Source organism: Lygodium microphyllum, chromosome 3 (assembly GCF_053477565.2).
Source record: "Lygodium microphyllum isolate KBCC chromosome 3, Lygodium_microphyllum_v1.1.10, whole genome shotgun sequence".
Classification (NCBI taxonomy): domain Eukaryota; kingdom Viridiplantae; phylum Streptophyta; class Polypodiopsida; order Schizaeales; family Lygodiaceae; genus Lygodium; species Lygodium microphyllum.
Window position 1 is genome coordinate 33,268,057 of NC_141137.1, and position 23,354 is coordinate 33,291,410.

Here is a 23,354-nt window from a genome sequence, read left to right on the forward strand (position 1 = left end):
TCTCACACAGAGTTTTGGTCATTCTATCCCGATGAATTTGTGCCAAGTCTATTGAGATTTGGTAAGCAAATTCGATAACCCCCTTTGGGAGGGCACTAGGTTGATTGCCAAAAATCATGTTTGAACTAGAGTGCAATTTGAGCACCCCTGTACACACACTCATTAACTTGTCTCGCTTGGCTCTTGCAAGTCAAACTGACCAGTGTATAATGGGTCTCATTGGCTTTGCTACCAGTCAAGTTTTGCCCTTGTAATGTCTATTGAAGTAATTTTGCTTGTTGGAAAATTTGCTTGCAAAACTATGATAGTAAGAAGCCTTGAGAAAAGGTAGCCATGGCCTACTTCAGTGACAGTCTGTGACCCTTTTCCCTCCAATCATTGGTGTGCACGTCATCTCTTCTTCCCAAAATGATGTATTTCTACATTCTTAAATTACCATGAGAGGTGTGACAGAGAATTGCCACTAATTCAACGACCGTCACTTTATCGGCCCCCCTTACTCTAATCATGAGTGCTAGAAGGTCAACGAGTACCGAACAAACCCCTCCTTGACCAGCTACATTGTGACACAAGATCCAAGGAGTAACCACTTTGAAGTTCGAAAACCACTTTGAAGTTCAAAAATCGATACTATTGCACATAGTACTTAGCTGCAACGTTATGGCCCCCCTTACCCTAGCCACTTTTGTTGTTCTTTTTGTGTTGCCCAGTTGTTTCATTTTCTTTTGTCCATGACTCTTGTTGGAGATTTTGCTTAGGAATCACTCTCCGATGGTTGCGTGATAGCCAAATTTGCTGGCTTATCATCCAAACGTTTTGCATGTCTCTTTCTTCCTCTCTCTTCTCCGTGCTCCGTCTGTGTGTTTGTGCACTTCCTAAAATGGGGCATGCCATGTCTGTGACTTGTTCATGCATCACGCGTGGTACCTCTCCATTCATACATGAAACTAAAAATTCGATTGCTTGTAGCTTTACTCTTCTACCGGAACAGTGTGTTTCCTGCTCTGTTTTCAGCTTTTGCCGAATAAAACCTCCACTAGAATGAATCTTAGTGGTCTCATTTTGGATATAGAAAAATTGGGGTTGGCAAGAAAAACTTCTGGGTTTGTGCTCCGTACATGCAGTTCTCTTTAATGAAGGGTTTACATTGATGGGGCTCTTCGAGAGACTGTACTGGGTCTATGTTTGGATTTTTATCTTCAAACCAGCTCAGATATGGCAGCACCCTAGTCATTTTGCTTTAGCTTGGCAGAGCTTTATTGGGGACTGAGGCTCTCAATTCAGCATATCTGTGAGGAATCAAATGTATTGGTTTAATATTGATTCAATGTTCTCGTTTTGACATGCAGCTACTTCACCACTTGCACATACAAAGAGAACGAGAGTGAAGAAACCTGGAAAACAACAAAAGGCTAGAAAAACCATTACTTGTACACAATAAGACAGTAAGAGAATGAAGAACCTGGAAAATGACAAGAAGCTAGAAAAACCATTTTGCATGGATATCTGATTGTGGCCTTGAAATAAGCCTTGTAGAACAGATTCTGAAGATTTGATTGTGACATTGAAATAAGCCTGATAGGACACACACGTTCTGAGGATTTGTGGACAGCAATCTTGGCTGCTTTCCTAACGATTGTGAGCATTTGTTTCCAGATTCGTCCAAGAAAGGTAGAGTGAATTGGTTGCCTCGTGTGAAGATCATGAGGGTGGAAAGCTCGTGCCATTCTGATGATGCGCCTGATACACTACCTCCTCTGCACGACGAAGAATGTGCTCTTATGCAAGCTGCATTACCAGATCAAGCCCAAGCATCGTGGTCACATGATCTCGATTCAAAACTTGAGTGTGGATGTTGCTGCATGGATGTGCCCTTTGAAAAGATGGTGCAGGTAAGCTTGGTAAGTTTCAACAATTTACAAGGGCAGGTTCGCTTCTCAAGTCCATGGATGAGCACCGTAGCTGAATGGTTGCAGTGTGGAGATGGACATCTCTTTTGCTTTGCATGCCTGCGGAGGCGCATTGAAGAGTCCACTTTTGGGAGTCTGCCAGCTTGTGGACCTCTTGCATGTATGGACATGGCGGATTGCAATAAATTTATTCCTTGGTCAGAGGTAAGTAGCCAATGGCACACTTAATTGTATGCACGTGACAATTTTTGGAAGTGCCTGGTACACTTTATCCTTGGTTTTGTGATGCCCTTTCTTTAATACAGAAGGGAATTTCAAGCTCCTCATTGGGTACCTATATGCTCAAAATAAGTTAGCTCATGGGATCACTATGTTTAAAAGATATGCAGGGCTATAGAAACTGAGCTGCTTTTGAAGTTTGAACATCGTCAGGCTAGTGATTCTCTTGCTCGCTCCAAGCTTCAAGGACTGGTTAGTCTCACTCAACAGCTCTACATTTGGTTCACATTCTCATTTTCTCTAGGATGTTTAATTACCTGTTAACTGGCGTATGGTTTTCTCTAGGTGCACTGCTCTTTCTGTGGTTTGGCATGTGAAGTGGATCCGGACATTGTGGATTTTGTCTGCCCAAACAAAGATTGTGGAAAGGTGTGGTCAGCAATCTTGACAAATTTATTCAAGCTAACATATGCACTGAACAGGATGTAGTCACTAGTGCTTGATTTGCATTAGAATTTGATGATTCTTTGGTCAATAGCAAAGCTTTGGATGGTTTGAAATTGCCTCCTGGTATCATTAACCCTTCTGGATGCTAGAAAATGGCCTAAGAGTCTGTGCAACAGGATGCCACCTTGCATTCACAAAAACTCTTCTGGATGCTAGACAACGGCCTAAGAGTCTCTGTGACAGGATGCCATCTTGCATTCACCAAAACTCTTAAAACAAAATTGTGGAGGTGATAAAGCATCACTCCCTGGGGCAACTCATATAATTTTTCATCATATTAAATGGTTGAAAGATTGACTCCATGGGGACTGATGGTCATTTATCTCTGCATCAAGCAATAGCCACTTGATTTGGCTCACATGTGGCTTTCTACAATAAAGGAAAGGCTCATACTGCAGCAATGTGAAATAGCTGCCACCAACTTCTGCCATGACCGTTACCTTCTTGGAAGGTAGGCCATTGTATATCCAACCTACTGAATATGGATTTCAAATGAAATGTTTAGATATATAGAATAGTGTATTAGAGTTGGCCACTCATCACTGGTTATATGGTGGACCTCACCCAATGGGTTGAAAGAAGGATAGTGCATACTTCCATCCCAATTGGATGTTAGGGTCAGACCTGCATATGGGACAATTGTTGGCTAGATTTGCTAGAATGGATAGTTACAATTAGTCATATAGCATGATCGTGAAAGTTTGTGCAATGTATAATATGTGGGCCGAAAGTTTAGAATGCACATATCTTTGCGTAGAAGTCTCTAACCAGGGATTTGATGCCATTTTTGACAAAAGTTTCATCTTGATTATTAAAATTGTCACAAGGACGTGAATTTTTAACTTAATACTCGTTGGACACTTAAGTTGTGCACATGTGAGTTGCATGTGAGATGAATTTGAATGTGTCATGGTGATGGATAATCCTAGTGTTGTGGATAGGTGCCAGAGGGGTACCTACGACAGATCTTGGTACCCCTTGGAAATGACTTTTGGTGTCATAGGGGTTAGAGATTTAAATGATTTAATAACCTTGTGGAAAGTTTCAACACTTTTTAAGTTCAAAGAGGTTAGGATTTACATCAAAGTTGGGCAATATTTAATGTTATTTAAGTGAGGCAGCGCCACAGAGCTATTCATGTTGAATTTGCTTGTGGAGGCCCCAATGAAAATAGAAATTTGCCAAATGTTAAGTCTGGGTCAATTTTGGGCTGTATGTAAGTGTATATTCCATGTTGAGATCTTTCCCTGATAGCCTAGGGTGGTTTTGGGCCATGCAAGGCTGGAGAAGGTTGTGGAGACTAGTTTGGGGGAAGTTGACAGGAGCTGATGCACAATGGTAGTTGGTGACTGCTGTTAGGGCATTCTAGGCCAATGTGGTAGTGTTAATTTTTCAATTTATCATTTATTTGATGAATTTATTACTTGGTGTAAATTGCTATAAATCAGTGCATTTTAGGGTTCCACCACCCTTTTGTAAAGGGAAGGCTGGTTTCAAAAATACTCAAGTTTTTCAATTAAGTAATTTGTGGAAGCAAGGAATTGTGTATTTTTGGGAGCGAAGCCATCACCGATCTCATTTCTAACTAATGTAGACACTTGTTAGCTAACAACAAACATGATATGGTAGTTGCTTTGTATGTGATATAGACTCTTCTCTTGTGAATGGATTTTACCATGTGTCCAATTTTTTTGGAGACGTTGTCATCAAGTCTATTATGCGTGTGCACACTGCACGCGTGAGATTGATCTCATCTTTTTATTTGTGAATTACTAGATCTCTATTGTTACATCCTTGGACATCTGGATGGGCGTTAGTAGCACTGGTCTTATTGGCCATGAAGTGACTTAGTGCTAATGCACTAAGGGCACTTCAAGGTTAGGGCAGCCAAGTCTTGTATATAGGACTCAAAGGCCCTATTGTGCACATTCTTCTGTGATCACGATTCACTAAGGGCACTTCAAGGTTAGGGCAGCCAAGTCTTGTATATAGGACTCAAAGGCCCTATTGTGCACATTCTTCTGTGATCACGATTCACTACTCTTGGACTCTCGGCCCGTAGGTCAACGTGTCCATATATTGGGATAGTGTGAATCGGTGGTATGGGATGCTAGCTCTTGGGACATGGTTGTGATCCAATGTGCTACTAGCTCCTAGGCTTTTGTTTGGCTCTATGGCTAGGAGGCAAGTCTGATGTCCATTACCCATATATGTTTGCGGATGTAGCTTGTGTTGTGTCTTGTGTGCAAGTTGGATCTCTTGGGACATGGTTGTGATCCAATGTGCTACTAGCTCCTAGGCTTTTGTTTGGCTCTATGGCTAGGAGGCAAGTCTGATGTCCATTACCCATATATGTTTGCGGATGTAGCTTGTGCCGTGTCTTGTGTGCAAGTTGGATCCTAGGTGGATGTTTCATCCATAGTGTCTGAGATGATGTCATTTAAGTTATATTCCATATTAATAAGGGTAAATAGAATTGCACGTATGGATTGTGTAATGATCATTGGAGGGTCCCTAGAACGTTAGCTCTGTTTGCATGTTTTGCATGAATTTAGTCCTTTGATGCTTAAAGTATGTGGATTAACTCACAATGGGTTCTTGCATATCAGGAGGACCAATACAGGGAGATTTTTGTAGAAACCAAATGGTGCATATGAACTTGCCATCTGGCTTAGTTGAGATGAAGATATTGGATTGCCAGTCATTCCCTTGATGATTTGTTCTTTCCTAGTTGAGGGTTGGCCTTCCTTACCAGCTTGGTTGCCATGACTGAGATGCACCTCCCTTTGGCTTTTTTGTTCGGGGTAAGTTGATGGTAATCTGTGTAGAAGTAGATGGAGGAATATGTAGAGGAGTAAAGATGGGCCTCGATGAACAATCTCTTATTGTTATAGTCCGAAATTCCACGTCAAACATGTTCTGGAGGTCTTAATTGAAATGATGAAGAGGAAGAGTCTTTTTCCTTTTTAGGTGAACAATCCTACCTCAAAGTCTCACGAGAGGAAGTAGTAAGGTGGAGAATTGGATGCTGTAAGGGAGAAGGTGCTTGAGGCATTGCAGTCAACACTTTGATTGCTGATCTAGTTTGGTGTATGCAAGGCACAAGTCCCCATAGGATCACATTTATGTAGAGGGCATTATTTTGCAGGATGGACAGATTCAGATTGGGCCTGTGACATTGATACTTGATGATCCACAGTAGGATTGTTTCACCTGGGTTTCAGGCCCATAGGATCACATGCATGTAGAGGGTATTACTTTGCAGGATGGACAGGGCCTGTAATTGCCACTTGATGATCCACACTAGGTTTGTTTAACCTGGGGTTCAGGTGCCATACCTTGAGAAGCAAGGACCCTACTGCTGGTCTTCCTTTGATGGAAGCAAAGTATTAGGCTTGGGTGTGTGCAGCAACCCAAGAGATTGTATGATTGATGATCTGGTGTTTCATGCTTGCATGAAGCACAGCAAGGTTGAATGTTGCTAGATTTGGAAGTGGATTCTCAGTCAGGAGTTGAAGCTATATATTGTGCTACTGGGGACAATCTAGGCCTATTTAGGTTCATTCTTTGCCTTCAGCACTTCTATCATCTGTGCTCCATAGGCATTGAAAGTCTAGACAGGCCTAGGATTTGAGAGGGGCCTTGTGAATTCGATCACTAGTTAATGAAGACATTAGGAGCTCTCTTCATGAAGTTGATATTCTGGGAGATAGCCACTGTTTGCTTCATCTGGCCATTGTATTCTGGGCAGCCCCCTTTTGTGTTTGTAGTCTGTAATATAGATGCCTGTCTACTGACACTCTTGCTACCTAAGCCTTTCAGCAAATCATTCTCTTCAGCCTTTGCATCCTTTGTGCCGTGCACAGTTTACTACAAGTCCATGCTCACTATGTGCATGACCGATCTTGCCCTCAAGCTCTTCATCTTGTACTGTGGATTTTCTGTGCTCTCTTGTTCCTTCATTTTTCAGTCCTGTTTTTTTGTCCATCTAATTTCTGATATATCTAACACAATAATTTGAAAGTACAGGGAATAGATTCCACTATATATGCAACATGGTAAAATGGCAATAAGCTAAACTTATACGAGATGCAACCAAGTACCTCCCGCCTCCAACACCATAGACCACCCACAGAATATTGAATTCAAGGATGAGGATATATGCGAGGGCCTTTTGGCCCATGTGTTTAGAAAACCGTGCAAGAATATACTAGGCTAATGGGAGAAAGGTACTTCACAAAGGAGGGTGAACTAGAGTAGAAGACACAATCTCCATCCACAGAGTTGCCTTCTCTAAGAACATGACCAGCTGGAACCTTGGAACCCACTTGCCATAGCAACAAACAATTCTTTTAGATGGCCAATACAACCATGATGTTTGTGACTGAATCAGATATCAATGCCTTTTGTGTCCTACAAATATGCCAAAGGCCAGTCCAATTTTGAAACTAAAAGAGACTAAATGTTCTATTTGCAAATTGGAAATTGGTGGCAATCTACCCAAGAGCCATGAACAGATGGTCGTGCTTGACATGTCACAGAATTTGAGGCTCGGGAAAGAAAAGCTCACATTTGTTGGGCCATTGGGTATGAATGAAAAGACGAGTGGGAGGTTCATTAGATGTGTTGTAGAAGATACATCTATTCCATGGGATATATTGCTGAATTGTAGCACAACGGGACTCTCTCTCTCTCTCTCTGTGTTTTTTTGTAAATAAAGAATATGTATATCAATCATAAAAGAAGTACAAAAGTTAGGGCAAGGTCATTGAAAAGACCGCATGATGCCAAGAAACTAAATCTTCTTTGGTCAAGATCAAAATGCTGAATAAAATCAAGCTACCATTGAAGAAGTCCCTTAAGCTTTGCAACATGATGCTAGATGTTGGAGGGTGCATAAAAAATGAATGTATTGCGAGTGACCCAAATATGCCAATAACCCTAGAATCTAAGAAAGTGAAACAAATCTTCATATGAGATTGTGTTGGACCATGATATTTAGCCTTGCCAAAGATCCAATCGAAAGGATGGGTGGAGGGTGCCCATATCGCCTGTTGGTGACCCTTGTGTGCGGTGAAGCCTGCATGGGTCACCATCAAGTAGGGATGCCTCTCCCATGGGGAGTATCATGAGGTCATGTATTTTTGAAACCTCATTAACATCTAGATAAATTTTGAATCACATGGTTAAGTAAATGTTGCACATGTGAGGTGTAATTGGGGTTTAGAATAAATTTATGAGCTTGGGACTCCAGGAAATCATGAGATGTCAAAGGCAAAAGTTGTTATAAGTTATGCTGTTCAGATATCTGGTGGTATCTGGTGCTAATTGTTAGTCTAGGTCATTCATTAGGCTATAAGTGTCAGTTGGTGACATTAGAGAAGTGGCTTTTAAATGGTATATAATGGCAATTTGATGGTCAAAGATGGTGCAGAGATGCTCGGGGAATGAAAGTTACCTAGCTAATTTAATTATTGGCCAGCCAATTATTTTTTTGGGGACCAAAATAATTATTAGATTGATTCTCAGTATTTAAAGACTAATAATTAATATTTAATTAGGATAATTTTGAAAAAATCATTTGCGAAGGTTGCCACTTGTCAAAAATGTCCATGCAAGTCTAAAAAACGTCTTTAGAGGCTGGAGAAAGGCATTTTAGTGCATTCAGCCTACGAGAGATAGGGAGGAGATGTTGGTTTGATTTGCAACCATTGGAGGACCTTCTCAGGTGGCTAGGGGCAAGATAAGACCAATTTGTCACAGGCGATAACATCTACAAGCTGTTGAGAAAGGCCATCAATAGTAAATGATTGATTTTCTTCAATTCTTTGCGAAGAAAGTCTTCTCTCTCCTCAGCATTCTGTTTGATCTTCCAAGCTTTCTAGAGCCTTGCTCTAAAGATTACAACATTGAGATCACGAGAGGTTGAGAAATTTCAGATTTCTCTGCTATAAACCCTAATTTGCAACAACATCAATTAGGGTTTAGCAATAGCCTTGGGAAGCGTGCCAAAAATTAGAAGCTCCAAGATTGGGATTCAACAGGGCTGAAGCTGTTTCTAATCATATTTAAGTAGAGGGATCGGAAAATCAATGAATTTGGGGCATATTCTATCTCCATCAAAGCGGGCGAAGGCCAATTGATTGCCCGAATGAAGGGGCAAATTGGATTGAAGACTTACTAGTCATTTTGGACAACAAGGGGAGTTGGAACACTGAAAATATTGGGAAAATCCCATTGTACATCGACTTTTTCAATTAAGTTAAATACTGAAAGGGGTGTCAATTTTGGGATCAACATAGTGTTTATTGTCGAAGATTGTGAGTTAATTTGGATTTTGCAGTTTTGTAATAAATATTGCGCACCCATCTACGAAAGGAAGGTTGGTTTCATATGTTATGTTATGTTGGTTGCTAATTTTCAGCATGTGTTGGGTATATGGAATGGTCGAGTAGTAGTGTGTAATGTTGTGTTAAGTATGATGCATTGTGGAAATTCCAATCCAGTATTTTACTTTTGATTCATCTAGCAGTGTAATCGAGGATGATTATCTTTCAGTCAGATTTTTTTTTTGGGCACCGAAATAATTATTAGATTAATTTTCAGTATTTAAAGAGTGATAGTTATTATTTAATTATGGATAATACTGGAAAAACCATTTGGGAAGGTTGCCACTTGTTAAAAATGCCCATATAAAACTAAGAAACATATTTATAGAGGTTGGAGAGAGGCATTTTAGTACATTCAGCTTGCAAAAGAGAGGTAGGAGATGCTACTCGTTTGATCTGCAACCATTGGAGGACGTTCTGAGGCAGCCATAGGTAGAAGAAGACCAATTTGCAGCCCACACGACAGCATCTATAGGCTGTTGAGTCAGGGTAACAGCAGCGAATGATTGATTTTCTTGAGTTTTTCGCAAAGAAAGTCTGAATTTTCGCTCTTCTTTGCGTTCTCTCTCATCTCCTAGCCTTTCTTCAACCTTGCTCCAAAGATTACCTCATTGAGATCACCAGAGGCTGAGAAGTAGCCTTAGGAAGCGTGCGAGAAATTGGAAGCTTCAAGATTTGCATTCAATAGGGTTGAAGCTATTTTCATTCAAATTCAAGTGGAGGGACCAACCAATCAATGAATTTGGGGCATATTTCATCTCCATCAAAGCGGGTGAAGGCCATTTGACTATCCGAATCAAGGGGTAAATGTGATCAAAGACTTTCTTGTCATTTTGGATAGCAAGGGGAGTTGGAATACCGAAAGGGATTGGGAAAATTCCATTGTATTTTAACTTTTTTAAATTTAAGTTAAAGAAATACCGAAAGGGGTGCCAATTTCAGGGCCAATAAGGTGTCAATTGTCCAAGATTGTGAGTTAATTTGCATATCTCAGTTTTGTAATAAATGTTGGTGCTATAACTAAGTTGTAATTAGGGAATTATCACCCCATCCATGGAAGAAAGATTGGTTACATATGTTGATTGGTAATTTTCAACATGCGTTGGGCATATGAAATGGTTGAGTAGTAGTGCGCAATGTTGTGTTAACTATGATTCATTGTGGAAATTCCAATCCACTATTTTGCTTTTGATGTATCTAGCAATGTAATCAAGGATGATTGCAGGGATTTTAAGAGGAAGGGTTGTCATGAGGACATTCATTTTTGAAACCTTACTTAACATGTGGATTAATTTTTAATTACATGGTTAAGTAAATGTTGTACAAGTGAGGTGTAATTGGGGTTAGAGTAAGGGACCCAAGAAGATCACGGGATGTCAAAGGAAAAAGTTGCTATAAGTTATGTTGCATATGTACTTGGTGGTAACTGATGCCAATTGTTGGCCTAGGTCATTCATTTGGCCATAAGTGGTCAATTGGTGACACTAAAGAAGTGGCGTTTAATGGTACACAACACTAATCAGATGGTCAGAGATGACACAGAGATATACGGGAGGGAAAGTTGCCTAGCCAATTTAATTATTGGCTAGTTAGTTTTTTTTTGGGAACTGAAATAATTATTAGATTATTTTTTTGTATTTAAAGAGTGAACATTAATATTTAATTATGGATAATTTTGAAAAAATGTTTTGGGAAGGTTGCCACTTGCTAAAAATACCCATGCAAGATTGAAAGATGTCTTTAGAGGTTGGAGAGAGGCATTTTAGTGTATTCAGCTTGCAACAACGTGGGAGGAGATGTCGGTTTGATTTGCAGCCATTGGAGGATATTCGGAGGCAGCCAGGGGCAGGAGAAGACCAATTTGCAGCAGGTGACAGCATCTATAGGTTGTTGTGATAGGGCAACGGCAGTAAATGACTGATTTTCTTGAGTTCTTTGCGAAGAAAGTCTGAATTTTCTCTCTCCTTCACATTCTCTCATCTCCTAGCCTTTCTACATCCTTGATTAAAAGATTATAGCATTGAGATTACAAGAGGCTGAGAGATTTCAAATTTCTTTGTTGCAGACCCTAGTCTGCAACAAAAATCAAGGTTTAGTAGCAGCATTGGGAAGTGTGTAAGAAATCGGAAGCTCCAATACTTGAATTCAACAGGGTTGATGTTGTTTTTAGTCAAATTCAAGTGAAGGGACCAGCAAATCAATGAATTTGGGGCATTCTCCATCTTTGTTGAAGCAAATAAAGACCAATTGACTGTTCGAATCAAGGGCTAAATCAGATGGAAGACTTGCTGGTCATTTTGGATAACAAGGGAGTTGAAGTATCTAGAGGGATTGGGAAAATCCCATTGTACATCAATATCTTCTTCACTTAAGTTAAAGAAATACCGAAAGAGGGGCCAGTTTTGGGGCCAACAGAGTGTCCATTGTCTAAGATTAAGAGTTAATTTGGATTTTTTAGTTTTGTAATAAATGTTGCTGCTGTAACTAAGTTGTAACTATGGAATAACCACCCATCCACGGAAGAAAGGTTGGTTTCATATGTTATGTTATGTAGGCTGGTAATTTTCAGCATGTGTTGGGCATATAGAATGGTTGACCAGCAATGCGCATTGTTGTGTTAACTATGATGCGTTGTGGAAATTCCAGTCTACTATTTTACTTTTGATGTATCTGGTAGTGTAATTGAGGACGATTGCAAGGATTTTAAGGGGGAGGGTTGTCATGAGAATATACATTTTTGAAACCTCATGCAACGTATGGATTAATTTTTAATCACTTGGTTAAGTAAAAATATTGCACATGTGAGATGTAACTGGGGTTAGAGTAAATTTCACTGTAATTGGGGTTAGAGTAAATTTCAGATTTCTTTGTTATAAATCTTAATTTGCAGTAGAAATCAAGGTTTAACAGTAGTCTCGTGAAGCATGGCAGAAATTGAAAGCTCCAAGACTTGGATTCAACAAGGTTGGAGTTGTTTTTAGTCAAATTCAAGTGGAGAGACCAGTAAATCAATGAATTTGGGTCATTTTGCATCTCCATGAAAGCGGCGAAGGCGAATTGACTGCGCGAATCAAGGGGCAAATTTGATTGAAAACTTGTTGGTCATTTTGGACAGCAAGGGGAGTTGGAATATCGAAAGGGATTGGAAATATCCAGGTTGTCCATTGTCCAAGATTAGGAGTTAATTTTCATTTTTTCAGTTTTATATTAAATGTTGCTAGCGCAGTGTTGTGTTAACTATGATGCCTTGTGTAAATTCTAGTCCATTGTTTTTCTTTTGATGCATCTGATAGTGCAATCGAGAACAATTGCAAGGATTTTAAGGGGGAGGATTGTCATGAGCACATGTATTTTTGAAACCTCACTTAACATGTAGATTGATTTTTAATCATATGGTTAAGGAAATGTTGCACATGTGAAGTGTAATTGGGGTTAGAGAAAATGTATGAGTCTAGGACCTGAGGAAATCACGGGCTGTCAAAGGCAAAAGTTGTTATAAGTTATGCTACATAGGTACTCGATGGTATTTGGTCCCAGTTGTTGGTCTAGGCCATTCATTTGGCTACAAGTATCAGTTGGTGATAGCAGAGAAGTGGCTTTTAATGGTACCTTATACCAATTTGATAGTTAAAGATGACGTACAGGCATGCGGAAATGGAAGTTGCTTAGCCAATTTAATTATTGGTCAGTCAGATTATTTATTTGGGTATCAAAATAATTATTAGATTAATTTTTAGGATTCAAAGATTGAAAATTAATATTTAATTATGGATAATGCTTGAAAAATCATTTGGAAAGGTTGCCACTTGTTAAAAATGGCCATGTAAGATTGAAAAAACCTTTTTAGAGGCTTGAGGGAGACATTTTAGGGCATTTAGCTTGCAAGAGAGAGGGAGAAGATGTTGTTGGTCTGATTTATAGCCATTGGAGGACCTTTTGAGGCAGCCATAGACTGGAGAACACCAATTTGTAGTAGGCGACAGTATCTACAGGCTGTTGAGACAGGCCAGTAGTAGTAAATGACAGATTTTCTTCAGTTCTTCGCGAAAAAGTTTGAATTTGTTTTCAATCAAATTCAAATAGAGGGATTAACAAATCAATGAATTTGGGACATTTTCCATCTCCATCAAAGCAGGTGAAAGCCAATTGATTGTCTGAATCAAGGGGCAAATCAGATTGAAGACTTGCTGGTCATTTTGAAAAGCAAGGGGAGTTGGAATACCTAAAGGGATTGGAAAAATCCCATTGTACATTAACTTCTTCTTTAATTATGTTAAAGAAATATTGAAAAGAATGCCATTTTTGGAACCAATAGGGTGTTCATTGTTTAAGATTGTTAGTTAATTTGGATTTCATATGTTATGTTATGTGGGCTGGTAATTTTCAGCATGTGTTGGGTATATGAAATGGTTGAGTAGCAATACGTAAGGTTGTGTTAACTATGATGCATTGTGGAAATTCCAATCCACTATTTTTCTTTTGATGCATTCGCAGTGCAATCGAGGAAGATTGCAAGGATTTTAAGGGGGAGGGTAGTCATGAGGACATGCATTTTTGAAACCTCACTTAATATCTAGATTAATTTTTGATCACATGGTTAAGTAAATGTTGCATATGTGAAGTGTAACTAGGTTAGAGTAAATATGCGAGCTCGAGACCCAAGAAAATCACGGGATATCAAAGGCAAAAGTTGCTATAAGTTATGCTGCATAGGTACTTAGTGGTATCTGGTGCCAGTTATTGGCCTAGGTCATTTATTTGGCCATAGTGTCAGTTGGTGACACTAGAGAAGTGGTGTTTCATGGTAACTAACTCCAATCTGATGGTCAAAGATGACACAAAGACATGCGGGAACGGAAGTTGCCTAGCCCATTTAATTATTGGTCGGTTAGATTTTTTTTTGGGGACCAAAATAATTATTAGATTAATTCTTAGTGTTTAAAGATAGAAAATTTTGAAAAAATCATTTGGAAAGACTGGCACTTGTTAAAAATGCCCATGCAAGACTGGAAAACGTCTTTAGAGGCTAGAGAGAGGCATTTTAGTGCATTTAGCTTGCAAGAGAGGAGGAGGAGATATTGTTGGTTTGATTTGCAGCCATTGGAGGACCTTCTCAGGCAGCTAGGGGCAAGATAAGACCAATCTGCAGCAGGCGACAACATCTATAGGCTGTTGAGATAGGTCAACAGCAGTAAATGATTGATTTTTTTCAATTCTTTGCAAAGAAAGTTTGAATTTTCTCTCTCCTCAGCATTTTGTTTGATCTCCCAGCCCTTTCTAGAGCCTTGCTCCGAAGATTATAGAATTAAAATCACTAGAGGTTGTGAAATTTCAGATTTCTCTCCTATAAACCCTAATCGGTAGCAAAAATTAGGGTTTAGCAGTAGCCTCGAGAAGTATGCCAGAAATTGGAAGCTCCAAGACTTGGATTTAATAGGGTTTATGCTGTTTTTAGTCAAATTCAAGTGGAGGGACAAGCAAATTAATGAATTTGGAGCATATTGTATCTCCATCAAAGCGGATGATGGCTAGTTGACCCCTTGAATCAAGGGGTAAATCAGATTGAAGACTTGTTGGTCAGTTTGGGTAGGAAGGGGAGTTGGAATACCAAAAGGGATTGGGAAACTCCCATTGGACATTATTATATTCTTCAATTAAGTTAAAGAAATATTAAAAGGGGCATCGATTTTGGCGCCAATAGGGTATTCTTTGTCCAAGATTGTGAGTTAATTTGCATTTCTCAGCTTTGTAATAAATGTTGCTATTGTAACTACTAAGTTATAATCAGGGAATTACCACCCATCCATGGAAGGAAGACTGGTTTCATATGTTATGTTATGTGGGCTGGTAATTTTCAGCATATGTTGGGCATATGAAATGGTTGAGCAGCCGTTCGTAATGTTGTGCTAAATATGATGCATTGTGGAAATTCTAGTTTACTATTTTACTTTTGACGCATTTGGTAGTGCAATTGAGGACGATTGCAAGGATTTTAAGGGGGAGGGCTATCATGAGAACATATATTTTTGAAACCTCACTTAACATGTGGATTAATATTTAATCACATGGTTAAGTAAATGTTGCACATGTGAGGTGTAATTGGATTAGAGTAAATTTACGAGCTTGGGACCTGAGGAATCATGGGATGTCAATGGCAAAAGTTGTTATAAGTTATGCTGCATAGGTACTTGGTGGTATTTGGTGCTAGTTGTTGGCTTAGGTCATTCATTTGGCCATAAGTGTTAATTGGTAATATTAGAGAAGTCACTTTTAATGGTACTTAATGCCAATTTGATGGTAAAAGATGGCTTAGAGACACGCGGGAATGGAAGTTGCCTAGCCAATTTAATTATTGGTTGGTTAGATTATTATTTTTCTGGGTATCGAAATAATTATTAGATTAAATTTTAGTATTTAAAGACAGAAAAATAATATTTAATTATGGATAATGCTAGAAAAACCATTTGGGAAGGTTGCCACTTGGCAAAAATGCCTATGCAAGACTAAAAAATATCTTTAGAGACTGAAGAAAGGCATTTTAGTGCACTTAGCTTGTAAGAGAGAGGGAGGGGATGTTGCTGGTTTGATTTATAGCCATTGAAGGATCTTTTGAGGCAATTAGGGGCAAGAGAAGATTGATCTGCAGTAGGTGACAACATCTATAGGGTATTGAGATAGAGCAACAGCAGTAAATGGTTGATTTTCTTGAGTTCTTCGTGAAGAAAGTTTGAAATTTCTCTCTCCTTCGCATTCTTTCTCATCCCCTAGTCTTTCTATAGCCTTACTCGGAAGATTATAACATTGAGATCATGAGAGGTTGAGAAATTTCAGATTTCTCTGATGTAACCTTAATTTGTAGACAACAAAAATTAGGATTTTGCAGCAGCATTGGGAAGCATGCCAGAAATTAGAAGCTCAAAGACTTGAATTCAACAAGGCTAAAACTGTTTTTGACTTCCTTATCACATGGAGGGTCCTCGTATTGCTTGGCGGTGAACCCGCATGGGTCTCTACCAAGCAAGGGAGGCCCCTTCCATGAGTGGAGGGCCCATTTATTACTTGATGGTGACCATCGTTTGTGGTAAGGGTAAGAACTTTGTTACTTCATTGCTTCCTATTGAGAATGTTTTGTGTTCTTGTACGAATGTGCTTGCTATCCATACCGACTTCTTGTGCCATCCACCAACATTCTCCAAATGAATAACTTACATTTGAATGGATAAGCAATCTTTGATTATCATGAGACGATAAATGTGATCGAAGAAGACTTGAGAGTCAAACGCCCTACAAGTTTCTAATCTTGTTCGGGACAATTAGAATCTAGGATATGAAAGGGTTGTTGGTTCTACAAAAGTCTGGAGACCTTGCTCCAAAGATCATGGTAGCCATGAGGGACTCCAAAGATCTGTCTAATGGTGGAATTAGTGTGTCTTGAGGCAAGAGTGGCATCAGCCATTGAGACCAATCACCAATCCAAGGCGAGCCATGCTATTGAACTTATGTCTCTCCTCTGATTTGTCCTCCCAAGAAAGTAGATGAAATATCACTAGAATTTCCATTTGCAATGAATTGGCAGCTAGTTTGTCCTTTGTTGGTTGCCATTGGACCTTGCAAAGCATCATTTTCCATGAGCACATCAAATGGTTGAGAAGAACTGAAGCAGATGTAGAGAACTGAACCTTAGCATTAAGTACATGCCACCACAAACCTTGAATCTTTGTATTACCATACCAAAGGCCTTGATTCTCAAGAAAACAACGGGCAATGATAGTCCAGGGTTGTTGATTAGCACACATTGCTTGGAAAAGAGACCAACGAAGGGCTGCCATATGGGTCTCAACATCAAGAATAGCCCCATCTTCCATGGATTTTAGGGTACAAACATGGCTCCAAGCTGTCCAAGATATACTAGTACATGCACAAATTTTTCTTCAGCATAAAACGGAAGTGCCAGATGAGATCCTTCAAGGCAAGATTAGTCTAAGGCAGCAATGGCAAAAAGTAAGTGAGCATAGGGAGCATAATGGTCTATGCCACTAAGGCACACATGGAATGGCCAAGCTTGAGATTTCGAATAAGCAAACTTGGCTTCCAATTTTTGTGATATTCATTTCAGCAAGAGTCTTGGCTGCACATCAATATCCAAGGGATAACCAAGATGGCAGACAATGTCTTCCTGCTAAACAACCACACCCTACTATCTGAAATCTAGCAAATTCGAGCCAACACAAGCAATAAGGGAGGATTTGGTAGCATTATTATGGAGACTCTAATGCATGTCCAAACAATTTCCAAACATCTAAAGATTTATTAAGGTTAGAAGCATATGCTTTCCGAACCATAAGTGCATCATCAGCCAGTGCCTGGCTGATAAAATATTGGTGCGAAGAGAGAAACCAACTAGCTATCCCACATCAACAAGGTATAAAAACATAGAAAGAATAGGGTGAGTAGCAAGTGTAAAAAAGGTGGACTCAAAGGATAGCCCTATCGACGTGCAAGGGAAAGGGCTTAGTGACTCCACCATTAGCATAATACGGGAAGTAGTGCCCATACTAATGCTATAGATCAACTTGGACATATGAGGTCCAAACCCATGGTTTGCACGAGACTTGCAAGAAAAGACCGTTCCAAAAAATCAAAGGTCTTTTCCAAATCCAATTGCACCAAAACCACCTCATGTTGCGTGTGTCACACGTAATCTATGGCTATCTGCACATTCAGGATATTGTGTAGAATGTTTTTGCCCTTAATAAAACCATACTGATGAGGATGCACAAGACTAGGTAGATGGTTATGAAGATGATTTGCCAACACTTTCGTAAAGATCTTATACATAATGCCCATTAAGGAAATCGGTCTCCAATGTGTAAGTTTTGAAGGGGAGGGAAGTTTAAGGATCAACTTAATCATCCCTTTTTTCCACAATAAAGGCATGCTACCGGAAACCCAATCCTGTTGACACATGGCCACTAATGATTTTGCCAAAAGAGATGCACAGGTTTCAAAGAACTCATTGGTAATATCATCCCAATTGGGACTTTTATCATTAGGCAAATGCAACTAAACTTCGAGAACTTCATTCGCACGGATATCAATCTCTAAGGTGTCTTGCATGTCTTGGGGAATGTAATCTTTGACCAAGGTACAAAAGATTGCACAAATGTGAGCAACTTGAGGAGAGCATGCTTGCCATAAATCCAAAAGATTTTCAATGTAGTCCCGATATGTACATACAATAGATTGGGGGTTGGTGACATAGTTACCTAGAACGGGGAACATGAACGGGAACGGGACCCCTTGTAACATCCATCTCAAGGATGGCCTCCATCCACTGCCAAGCCTCGATTTGCGCTCTTGGAGACCCTCCTATAGAAGGACTTTCCAGGTCTGCCCACCTAGTATGAGACCATTGACCACTAGCTTGCCCAAAAGGGCTAGGCTCTAGAACTTTGGGTCAATGATCCCAAGCCCTCCCTCAGATCGATACCGGATGATGGTCGCCCACTCTACCTTGGCCCGAGAATCCTTGGAATCGTTTGAGCCAACCTAGAGAAATTTCCATACTAAATGGTGAATTTGAGCCACACAAGATGAGGAGAAGCACCAACAAGAGGTGGTATACAAAGCCGTCGCTAGGAGGACTTGGTTGACCACTAGGGCTCAGCTTGATAAGGAAAGGCGGACTGTGCTCTAGTAGGTCAGCTTCCGCCTAAGGGGGAACATCCAAGGTCGGGGAATGGGAACAGGGGGAACGGCACATGTCTTAAGTGCCCCAAATATGCCTTGCATGACCCAAATTGCCCCAAAGAATGTCCCTCTAATTGCCCCAATACCCCTCAATGCTTGAAATTGACCCAAATGTCCCAAAATTGACTCGATTACCCCCATAGCTCCAAATTTCCTTGAATTGCCCCAATTTTCTCAATTTCCCTTGAAATTAGACAATATAAATGGATGAATACCTTGGAATTGAGGATAGGCTGAAATTTGATTGTGATTTGCAAAAGTTGATAATGCATCAAATTTGAACTTTGCATGGACTCCTAATTAGCTTGTGGGTTGTCTCGACACTTTGAATCTTCAACTTGAGAGAGAGAGAGAGAGAGTAGTGTGTGCACATTAGGCAATGGAGATGGATGAACATGTGGTAGGAGTGTGACCCAAGCAAAAAGAAAAAACCAAGAAAAATGTCAATTTTCGGTCAACGGGCCTGGAATGGCCGTTCCAAACAGGGAACGGCAAGGAACGGTGGGGAATGGCCTTGGGAACGGTAGGGAACATTCCCTGGCCGTTTCACCTCCTTGGAGGGTTTGGAAGGCGTTAGGCCGTTCCTACAGGCTGGAACGGCCGTTCCTTGTTTCTATGGTCGGTAACCATGTGATCATCTACATTTTGCAACCTTGTCATATTCTCCTGCACATGGGGTATAGGCAAAGCTTGAAAAAATTTACGAGTCTAACAAGAACTGTCCCGAACACCCTTGGTCAACTCCCAGAGCTTAGCTTGTTGATAAGATTGTAGCTGAAAACATTGAAAAAGTTGAGCCAACTTTGCCAATAATGAGACTAGAAAAGCATCATTTGGAGAATCAAGAAACAGTAGATGAACCAAGGCCAAGATGTCCTTCACAACATGCAAATGTTGCTTAGTGAAGCATGGTAAATCCGATATTGCCTTGACACTGTCTACATGTTAAGAAGCAGTCTTTCAACAAGGCTAAGCCTTGTAGTGGAAAATTGCATAGAAACCTTTCAAGGAGCTGGCTCGTATATCCCTTGATGACAGCATGACTTAAAGAAGAGTTAAATTGCAAGGGAAGCGTGCCCAAGAGACCCGTGAAAGCATCCATAGGTTGCCTAATCATATCCGACTATAAAGGAAAAGGATTTGACAAGACATATTGCTGCACCACTTGCATTTTCAAAATTTCTGGTAAAAAGGAATCTTTGTGCATAGTATAGACATGGTCCAATTGAGACCACATGGCCAAGTATTGGGCCGAGTGAAATGTAAACCCCAAAGTTGATGGAGAAAGCCATGACCAAAGATCTTGTTTGAGAACCTTCATCGCAAAAGCATTCCAAGCCCGGCTTTCCAGGGGTATCCAGCAGAGAGAGCTTTAAAGTAGCTGGGAAGAGTCAATGCATATATTGAAATTTCCCACAAGCACCTGGTCTATCCAGAGAGAGAGAATTATGAAGACGGTTCCAGAAGGCTTGGTGATGCAACGAGTAGGCACATAAAGGTCAACCAGCCATAAAACCTGCCCTTCAAAAACAATTTCAACCACTAGAAAGCATCCATGGACATCATTCTTAATGTGCACCGGCTGGAATTTCCCTGTGCTTTTCAAGCTCTTCTTGACCTAGGGTACATGCCTCACATGATGAAGGGTAAACATTGAACCGTGCTGAAATTTCAGGTACACACTGCCAATGCTTGCAATATCACATGCATAGTTGTCCCCCAAGTGGACAACACTCATGCACCACCATAAGGACACCTGAATAGTGCATTGCCTTGTTGCCAGCACAAAAAAGATGGAAACCATGAAAATCCAAAATATGACCAGCATCATCATGACTTTTGTGCTCAATAGCACACAACACATCCCAACAATTCTGTTGCAAACTATGCCATGTCATGCTGCTTAGTACGGGAACAAATCCTATGAACATTCCAAGTGGCAAAGTGCATATCTGACCAGCATCATCATGACTTTTGTGCTCAGTAGCACACAACACATCCCAACAATTCTATTGCAAAATATGCCATGCCATGCTGCTTAGTACGGGAACAAATCCTATGAACATTCCAAGTGGCAAAGTGCATATCTGAAACCACAAAAGATCAGAGATGGGACTGCTCATGCCTCGGTTGAGCTTTGTCTACCAATGCCTAAAAAATTCCATCATCCAAGAAGCTTGCCAAAACTGCAAAAGCATTCTGCCCCAAACGGGCAGACTTTGAAGAGGAAGGGTTAATCTCTCTCTTGCCCCCCAAACCAGGAAAAAAGGGAGGAGGAAAAAAAAAAAGAAAAAAAAGGAGGGAGGAGGAAAAAAAACAACTATGAAAATAAAAAATCCCTAGGAACAGGTTCAAGTGTTTGAGTGCTTCTCTCCATAGAAACCACCGGGCAGGATTTGGAGAACCTTGGTTTTGTAGATGATCTTGCCTCAGCTCCATGCATTGGTGTTCTAGATGACTGGCTTGTGTTAGAATACCCTATACAAGACATATTTTATGATGCTTTTACCTTTTTGACAGCCTTTGTCCCTTTTTTTCTTTTTTTCCTGGTGTCAGATCAGATTGCTAGTGAACCTGTTCAGTCGCAAATGTATCAGGAATTCAACTTGGAGAGATCCAACTCTAGATGATACCACTCCAGATCCTTATATTTTCATAGATTATATTTTACATTTTTTTTCTGCTTCTCTTAAATATGGATGATAATTAATTGGCTTGAATTGCTTCAAATGTAAGCATCTGCATTCTGAGGTTTCAAGTGATAATTGACCTGCAAATTGTTTTCATTTGAGCTGTTTCATCCTTTCAGGCATCTTGCTTAAAGTGCAAAGGGGCTTCACATAAGCCTTTTTGTTGCGAAGAAGTGGAGAAGGTCCAACTCATATAACTCATTGAACAGTTTTGGTGTGTTTTTGGTACATATTTGTCCTAGCTGCTGACTGTGACTTGTCAATAAGTTTGTTGCAGCCAGCTGACACACAGATACGAAATGAAGTTGAAGAGGTGCACTTTTCACAGACTACTGAATTTATAATTCTTTTTGCAATTAATACCGCCTGGATTTCCATTAGGCATAACATAAAATATTTCCCTTTCAGTTGATGTCCAGAAGTTTGATAAGAGAATGTACCACATGTAAAGCTCAACTAGTCAAAGATGGTGGGTGCAATAAGGTACGAATCTTATTTGGCATCCAAAAGGGCAGTCCAATAAGATGGATTTCAGGAATTCCACTACCAAGATATCGTCTCTGTGCAGCTTACTTGTAGATGTGGGAGTTCTATATGTTACGTATGCCGGCAGCCTGTCAAGAACTACACACATTTCTGTGAAGTCTCTCTCTCTCTCTCTCTCTCTCTCTCTGTGTGTGCGTGTGCGCAAAATTTACATATCGAGCTGTGTGAAAAATATACATTTCTCTATCTGCAATAACAACTATCTGAAATCATAGTTTGAATGGGCCTGGGCATTTAATCTGCAGCATTTCAGGAGTGCTGGTGAATCCTGCCGCATGTGTAGGAAGTGTGGCCTATGGGACAAGGTGTCTGACTAGTTTTTATGGTTTTTCTGATGTATAAACAATAATTGTGATGAGTTTTTCACAAACAGTTGGCTTTTTTCTGATGTTATACACAGGAGGATGAAGTGACCATAGTTCAGAAGGCAAAGAAAGCAGCATTGGAGAGTAAAGCAAAGAAAAGCCCTGCAGTTTTAGCTCGTGCAATTGGACCTGCTGAAGAGTTGTTCATCAGTAAACGGAGAAAGCGATGAATGCCATAAGAGAATGATATTGTATACTCTTATGGGGCCTATGGAGCCAAATGCAAGCACTTTACATATAAAATTCTGTTTCTGAGGAATATTTGGGAGAAGCTTTGCCCTTCCATCTGTTATATAAAAGCACTGCACATATAAACTGACCTCCTGAAGTGGATACGTTGAAGAAGCTTTGCTTTTCCATCTGTTATATAGAAGTCATCTATTAGCTTGTTTTATAGCCACCAGCCTGAATACCCAGATCCCCTTGATGATCATGTATAGAACTGGTTTTACTGGGAAAGGAAAAACTATTCTCTTGCCAAAAGGAGAGTGACATTCTGACTTCCAACAGCCTCTTATAGTCCCATTGTCTGTGTGAAAACAGTGATAAGTGCTTGTGAGTTTGTAAACCTTGTATTCAGAGGCTCATTTGCTCATGTAAAATGGGTTTCCATGGGATCATCCATGCATTGTCAAAATACATTTTGAGCATGGTTGTGCAACAAACACCTCTTAGGGGTTGCCAACAGAGCTTGCGTCCTTGAGTCACTGATTGTCTGCATGTCTGCTGCCATGGCTCTAGTTACTGCTTGAACATCAATCAAACGACTTGTTATTTGTGCCAAGACATATGAATCTAAGTCCATTGCTCCATTAGGATCTGTTCCCACCAGGCCTTGATTCATAATCAAGGTCAGAACTCATCACCAAAGCCACAGGTATTTTGAGTTTGTTATTGGTTTCTTAGTTTCAGACATTAGTACCTCAGGCAAACTACCGCCCTCCTATACCTGGTCCTCCCTTGCCTCTTCGCTCGCAT

At 40.2% G+C, this 23,354-nt stretch overlaps 1 protein-coding gene across 13 annotated transcripts; it reads left to right on the forward strand.

The window, feature by feature from the left end:
• The first annotated feature begins 702 nt into the window (after window positions 1-702).
• LOC148038208 (uncharacterized) lies at window positions 703-23,069 on the forward strand. Of its 13 annotated transcripts, none has more exons than XM_087669928.1 (12): window positions 708-822; window positions 1,350-1,445; window positions 1,657-1,901; window positions 1,977-2,114; window positions 2,292-2,381; window positions 2,475-2,558; window positions 21,585-21,647; window positions 21,743-21,778; window positions 21,874-21,948; window positions 22,034-22,108; window positions 22,257-22,316; window positions 22,412-23,063. In XM_087669928.1, the coding sequence occupies exons 3-12, from the start codon at window positions 1,704-1,706 to the stop codon at window positions 22,544-22,546; spliced, it is 954 nt and encodes a 317-aa protein (XP_087526054.1). In that variant the 5' UTR covers window positions 708-822; window positions 1,350-1,445; window positions 1,657-1,703; the 3' UTR covers window positions 22,547-23,063. The 13 variants fall into 13 exon arrangements, with proteins under 13 accessions (XP_087526068.1, XP_087526115.1, XP_087526054.1 ...); XM_087669933.1 differs by having other exon boundaries at window positions 780-923; XM_087669920.1 differs by lacking the exon at window positions 708-822 and adding an exon at window positions 936-1,103.
• The last annotated feature ends 285 nt before the right edge of the window (window positions 23,070-23,354 follow it).